Raw genomic sequence first — 7,037 nt, 5'->3', positions numbered from 1 at the left:
GAACCGCGGGGACCCGGGGAGGGAACCGCGGGGACCCGAGGGGAGAACCGCGGGGACCCGGGGAGGGAACCGCGGGGACCCGGGGAGGGAACCGCGGGGACCCGAGGGGAGAACCGCGGGGACCCGAGGAGAGAACCGCGGTGACCCGGGGAGGGAACCGCGGGGACCCGGGGAGGGAACCGCGGTGACCCGCCCCTCCGGACCTTCCTCCTCCCGTCGGGGCGCGGGAGCGGCGTCCACGCACCCACGCGTGCTCCTTCCAGGGACCGAGCGCGGAGCCCGGGCACCATGGCCCGGCTGCGGATCGCGGTGATCGGCGCGGGCGCCAGCGGGCTCGCCAGCATCAAGAGCTGCCTGGAGGCGGGGCTGGACCCCGTCTGCTTTGAGAGGACCGGCGACCTCGGGGGGCTCTGGAGGTTCCAAGTACGGCGGCGTCGGGCCGAGGGCGGGGAGGAGGGGGGAGCAAGGGTCGCCCCTTCGGGTCCGGGATTCACGACTGGAGCGGCGAGAAATCAGCCTGAGGGCCTGGCTCAGCCCTCAGCTCTCTGTCCCCCCTCTGTCTGTCTGTTTGTCTCTGTTTCTCTGTGTCTGTGTGTCTCCCTCCCTCCCTCTCTCCCTGCCCCTCTCTCTTTAAGCATTTCTTACTACTTGAGCCTTGTGATACTAAAATCCTAAAAGTTGTTGTTGTTGTTGAATGCGCAAGGATTGTTGTCCCTGGCAAATGAGCTGGAATTAGTTATTTGCTCACAATCCCTCCCAGGAACACACACCCGCCCCCCCCCCTTCAACCTTGGATTTTTATAGTTTTTCTCCATGAAACGTCACAGTGAACTTTAGATGATTCCACGACAGACCTGCCTCCTCATCTTGACATTTTGGAGGATTTGTCAGGAATATAAAATCCAATTTGCTTTGTTTGCTCTGAACTTTCTCTCCACAAGTCCAAAGTTCTTTATTTTTGGAAGAGGGCAGAGGGCACCTGATATCCTATCATGGTTATATTCACTCTGAACGTGTGTACGTGTACTGGGTCTTGAACTCAGGGCCTTCATGCTCTTCCTTAGCTTCTCTTACAAGGCTACTGCTCTGCCACTTGGGCCACACCTCCTTTTCCACCTGTGTGTTTAGTGGTTAATTGGAGGTGAGAGTCTCAGGGCTTTGTCTGAACCATGATTCTCAGATCTGAGCCTCTTCCCCTACCCACCACCCTTTTATTGAGATTAAGTGATTACATACATTTCACAAAATTCACAGTATTGTGGGGTAGTGATACTTAGTTCAAGTCACACACATATTTTAACCTTCACGAGGCACATTGTCAGTATCATGGTCTATAAAGCTTATGGTCTCTACAAACTTTGACACTACAGCTATTTCTTCCACATTGAGTGATAGGTACATTTCTTTTCTTTTGCTTAGTGTCAGCTGTTCCCTCTTTCCCTTTCATCCCTTCCCTCCCATCGCTGCCCTTCAGTTGCTTAGTTCATTTTCATCAGTGTCCGGTGCAGCTGATGGGCCCCTCTGTTGTATTGTTTCCCTCTGATTCTATGCCCTTCTCTTATCTTCCCTCAGGTATGCACATGTATATACTATATACGAGGTCAAGAACATGGGGTCATCTAGAAATGATATGACAAATTAAGAAGAGGTCCTTTGTTTCTTGAGTCCTGTTTACTTTGTCATATCTGCTTGCATTTAGAGTTGAACTTCCCCAAGATCTGAGCCTCTTAAATAGTTAGGATTACAGGTGTGAGCCACTGGCTCCTGGCACCAAATTCTGTTTTTGAAATCTAGCCACCACAGAGGATAGAGAATAGCAGCATGCTCAAAGCTTGTGTCTGTCATCTACTAAGAGTGAGAACTTGGAGAAGTCATTGAAGTCCAAGCCCATTGAGCCTCCTCTTTAAGAAGTTGCTGCAGGCCCTGGTGGCTTACACCTAGAATCTTAGCTACCCAAAAAGTTGAGACCTCAGGAAGTCTGCGAGTGTCCTATCTCCATTAAACTACCAAAACTGAAACCTGAATTTCAGATTTCTGCTTCTTAAGTTTCTGAATGGCTTAGTTGTTCTTGGCTAAAGAATAGTTTGACAACATTTTCTGATTACTTTCAGGGCACAATTTTCAATACCTTTGACCTGATGCTTTGAAAATCAATGCTGACTCATCATAACACACTGATTTCCACAGAGATAACTCACTTTGTGAGGCCTCCTCTTCCATTTGAGGTCAAGTGTGTGCCTCACATGTGTTTAATAAAGGAAACCCTGAATGAACTGAGTGACTGCTTAGAGGACCTGAGGAGGTACAGAGCTTAGAATGTATATTTTCCACAAGTTCACAGTTGGAGAATCTGAGATGTTAGAAATATATTCACTGTGATCTGGGCATCAGTAGATCACACCTGTAATCCTAGCTGCTTAGGAGGCTGAGATCTGAACATCTTGATTTGAAACCAGCCGGGACAGGAAAGTCCTGGCTTATCTGCAATTGATGACAAAAAACCTGGTTAGTCGGACTCAAGCACTAGCCCTGAGCACAAAAAGCTCAGGGACAGCACTCAAACTCTGAGTATAAGCCCCAGTACTCTCTTTCTCTCTCTCTGTCTTTCTCTGTCTCTTTCACTGTCTCTCTCTGTCTCTCTCTCTCACACACACACACCACAAAAGAACTGTGACTCCTCTGTACATCACCTTTTTAAATAACAATAAAATATGTTTAAAAGCTTACAAAACAAAACACATCATAATTCCGAGTAAAGAGAAAGGGAAGGGACTACGTGGGGAAGGGGGAAAGGGAAGAGCACAAGAGTGGGAGATTGTGTATGTGTGTGTGTGTGTGTGTGTGTGTGTGTGTGTTACTTGTTTGCTGGGCATTTTATTTAGGAAGCTTTTCCAAATGTTTACTCATTATGCATAAATCATGAATTCTCAAGTTGGCCTGTTTGCTTCTTGTTTAACGCAGGAAAACCCTGAGCAAGGCAGGGCCAGTATTTACCAGTCAGTGGTTATCAACACCTCTAAGGAGATGATGTGCTTCAGCGACTTCCCCATTCCAGACCACTTCCCCAACTTCATGCACAACTCTCAAGTCCTGGAGTACTTCCGGATGTATGCCAAAGAATTCGACCTTCTCAAGTATATCCGGTTCAAGGTCAGCTAGGGAATTAGGGGGGCATCTCAAGTTATTTCTCAAATGAAAACAGTGACTCCATTGGCCAGGGCTTTTGTGTAGATATTGGTTGGAAACCCACCTGGATCTCTCCTGTCCAGGCTAAGGCTCTATTCTTTGTCATCTCTGTGTCTGAACAATAATCAGGAAGGTCTTCCATATATTTTGTGTGCAGGCATAGAAAGCCAGCTGCTAGAGTGTTTCTGTTGCATTCTATTTTGATGTTAGTGAAATGCATGAGAACAGGAACTTTAAGATCTCCTGGTTGTCTAACTTGGCCACGATCGCTCACCACTGAGTAAGAAGATATCAGTGGGTGTGGAGATGGCATGGAATGTGGCCAAAGTTTCCCTCAAGTGCTCAGTGCCTTCAGGTGTAGACAAGAGACCTAGCAACTTGCCTATTTCCTGGCAGCTAATGTACTTAGTCGGCCTCATGGAGGTTTTCTCACTGACTGTCAGCCACGAATCAGTTCCCTTGCAGATTGTCAAATCAAATGTCTGCACAGGGGCCTGTGGTGTCATGGTGGCTGTGACAGCAGCCTTCTGCAGGTGTGAGAGGGAGTGGCAGGGGCTATAAGGGTATGGGAACTGCTGTACAGCCAGGGCAGCAGTCCCCCATGACTGTCACTTTGCAGACGGCCGTGTGCAGCGTGAAGAGGCAGCCTGACTTCTGTACGTCGGGCCAATGGGAGGTGGTCACCGAGTGTGAGGGGACAGAGCAGGTGGAGGTCTTCGATGGAGTGATGGTTTGCACAGGCCACCACACCGATGCTCACCTGCCCCTGGACAGCTTTCCTGGTGAGTAACCTGACGGGGAAGGGAGGCTCGAAACCACCCCGGACCTGAATACAGAGGGGCTGAGGAGTTGTGTTCATTCCTGTCTTCGGCAGCAAAGGTCTTAAACTGAATGCAACCTGTGACATTTGTTCTATTGATGTATGTGTGCTGGTACTGGGATGTGAACTTAGGGCCTGAAGGGCTTTCTTGGTGTTCTTGTTCAAGGTTAATGCTCTGCCACTTGAGCCACAGCTCTGCTTCTGGCTTTTTGGTTGTTAATTGGAGATAATAGTTTCTTAGCTTTGTCTTCCCAGTCTGAATTCCAACTAAGATCTTCAGATCTCAGCCTCCTGAGTAACTAGGAGTTCAGGTCAGGCATGAGCCGCCAGCATCTGGCTTTGGCTTTAGTAAAAACTAAACTAAACAAAACTATGGAGCAACATTAGTTTAAATTAAGAATTTTTCAGCAGTAGAAGAAAATAACCAGAACCATTGAGTTTCTAGGATGAAATCAGAGCTTGAGGCATTGAATTATTATAGTCTTTGGCTTGGATTCTCATTTTTAATACATATTGTTTTTGTTTTGTTTTGTTTGGTTTGGTCTGATCGTGGGGCCTGAACTCTGGGCCTGGACGCTGTCCCTCAGCTCTTCAGCTCAAGGCTAGTACTCTACCACTTGAGCCACAGTGTCACTTCCGGCTTTTTTATTTTTGCTTATTTGGTGCTGAGGAATTGAAGCCACAGCCTCATGCATGCAAGGCAAGCGCTCTACCACTGAGCCACCTTCCCAGCCCTAATACATATTGTATGTACAGTCAGAGTGTGCAATACAGAGTAGCCAGTGTTGGGCTCTGGGATTTAGATGAGACCAGTGTTGGGCTCTGGGAGCTCACAGCTGTCATCCAAGTTTCTCAGGAGGCTGGGATTTGAGGATCATAGGTCAGGCCCAGCCCAGTCAGACCAATCTATGAGACTCTTCTCTCCAGTTAACCTGAAAAATAGTAGAAACAAAGTTGTGGCTCAAGTGGTAAAGTACCAGCCTTAAGCCACAAAGAAAGTAAGAAAGCAAGGAAAAAAGAGAAATGGGGACAGACATTTCAGGGAATGAAAAGACCAGAGAGACTGGGGATTTCTGAGGCTGTGTGGCCAGTGGACCTAAAAAGCCAAAATACAAACTACTGGCAATAAGGAAATTACTTCCTCTGAGAGCAGAAATAAATAAAAAAAAATTCTGAAAAGAGAGCAGAAAATACCTTTAAAAATATTCAGGAAGGCAAGAGAGTAGCCAAAGAGAGAAAAACATGGAAAACCCAAGCTTGAAGCTTCCTGAGATGACACACAACATCCATCCTATAGGATGTCTCCCAATAATGCTTCTCCCTTGTCTGGCAGGAATTGAGAGATTCCAGGGACAATACTTCCACAGTCGAGACTACAAGAACCCCGCAGGGTTCAAGGGAAAGAGAGTCATCATCATTGGCATTGGAAATTCCGGAGGGGATCTGGCTGTGGAGATCAGCCACACTGCCAAGCAGGTTGGAATCAGGAAATGTGTGACTTAACTTTGCTTTACCCTCATCAAGGAAGGGAAGCATACCCCACAAAGGGCACCCCACAAAGGGCAGGGAGAGCTGCACGCAGCCCTTCCCTACCACCCCAGTGCCAGTAGAACAGGCAGAGTATGGCTTCTCTGACTCTGACATTGGTATTGTGTCTGATGGTGGAGCCCTAACTACCAGGGAGGTCTCTATCATTCAGCTAGCCTTACGCTGAAGGATTCCTTGATGTCTGCAGAGGGCTTTCATGGTCCCCTCAGGCTTGGCTCTGTGGAGGTCTATGCCCTGGCTGGGAGAAATGGCTGGTGTCATTTTCACAGTTCAGCTAAATGGTCCTGGAAGTGCCTCACTGTTCTGTAAATGACAGCACACAGGGCTCAGTGAGAACTTTCCATTCTTGTGTTCATTCTTGTGTCTGAGGGGGAATTTTCTTTCTGGGTCTCCAAATGGGAAAAGGGAAGCAATCTGATCTTTCCAAGCCAACAGCTGTGCTGACTTTGCATATAGTTAAGTAACACAGGATGACGTTCATTCTAGAACAGTTTCTATCACCTTGTTCTTTTGGACTTGGCTTTGATATCATAGATTTTTATCTGGAAAGAAAATGTCATCACACTAAATTTCTAGACCAAGACACCATGATTATATTTTGTTGAGTGTTTATTGTATCTCAACTCTGTGAACAAGATGAATAACTAAATGAACAAGATTAATAGATAAATGCCACTGTTTCTCAGTTACATTAATTATACTGTAATTCTCTACAAAAGAGATTCTTCAAACGATTTCTATTTAAAATACAAGCAAGCTAGGGAATGGTGGCCCATAGTGGTAATCCTAGCTACTCAGGAGGCTGGGATCTGAGGATAGTGGTTTGAAGACAATCCACATAGAATTGAAATGTCCACGAGACTCTTATCTTCAACTTAACTAGTCAAAAACAGAAGTGGAGATATGACTCAAGTGGTAAAACATCAGACTGGAGAAAAATGCCAAGCAAGAACATAAGGCCCTGTGTTTAAGCCCCAATATCCCCCCTAAATAGATGCTAATGCTCTAATCTTTTTAAATGATACTGACACTGCAACTCGGGTCCAATAACAACTCTATTCATTAATACCAGAATCTGTCATCACAAAAGGGATTGCATATCCCCCCATGCATTAACTCTACAGACATTTCAGAGGCAAGAACTCTATAAAGATGAAGGAGTAAGGATTGGAGGTGTGATTCATTTGGTGAGCACTAGCCAGTGGGCCAAGGCTTCAGGTATTAAGTTTGAATCCTGGTCTCCCACCTAAACAAAAAAGAAGAAAAGAAATAACCCTTAAGCCAGATGTCAGTGGCCCATGCCTATAATCCTAGGTACTCAGGAGGCTGAGATCTGAGGATCACAGTTCAAAGTCAGCCTGGGCAGAAAAGTCTATGATCTCTATCTAACCACCAGAAAATTGGAAGTGATGCTGTGATTCAATGTAGTAAGTAGAGCACTAGCATTGAGAGCAAAAGCTCAGGGACAGAGCCTAAGCCCTGA

The 7,037-nt window shown here is 46.6% G+C and overlaps 1 protein-coding gene across 2 annotated transcripts in view; it reads left to right on the top strand.

Moving 5' to 3' along the window:
• The first annotated feature begins 264 nt into the window (after positions 1 to 264).
• Positions 265 to 7,037, top strand: part of LOC105987095 (dimethylaniline monooxygenase [N-oxide-forming] 5-like) — a 16,375-nt gene continuing 9,602 nt past the window's right edge. The window contains exons 1-4 of one of the 2 annotated variants that reach the window (XM_013018250.1): positions 265 to 423; positions 2,962 to 3,150; positions 3,806 to 3,968; positions 5,340 to 5,482. In XM_013018250.1, coding sequence (XP_012873704.1) covers positions 289 to 423; positions 2,962 to 3,150; positions 3,806 to 3,968; positions 5,340 to 5,482 — 630 coding nt within the window. In that variant the 5' untranslated portion in view covers positions 265 to 288. Of the gene's footprint in view, positions 424 to 2,263; positions 2,303 to 2,961; positions 3,151 to 3,805; positions 3,969 to 5,339; positions 5,483 to 7,037 lie in introns of those variants that run through there. The other variant, XM_013018251.1, reaches the window with a different exon arrangement.

This window comes from Dipodomys ordii, unplaced genomic scaffold (assembly GCF_000151885.1).
Source record: "Dipodomys ordii isolate 6190 unplaced genomic scaffold, Dord_2.0 Scaffold39, whole genome shotgun sequence".
Classification (NCBI taxonomy): Eukaryota; Metazoa; Chordata; class Mammalia; order Rodentia; family Heteromyidae; genus Dipodomys; species Dipodomys ordii.
The sequence above is the reverse complement of the archived record's forward strand: the minus strand, read 5'-3'. Positions and strand labels throughout refer to the sequence as shown.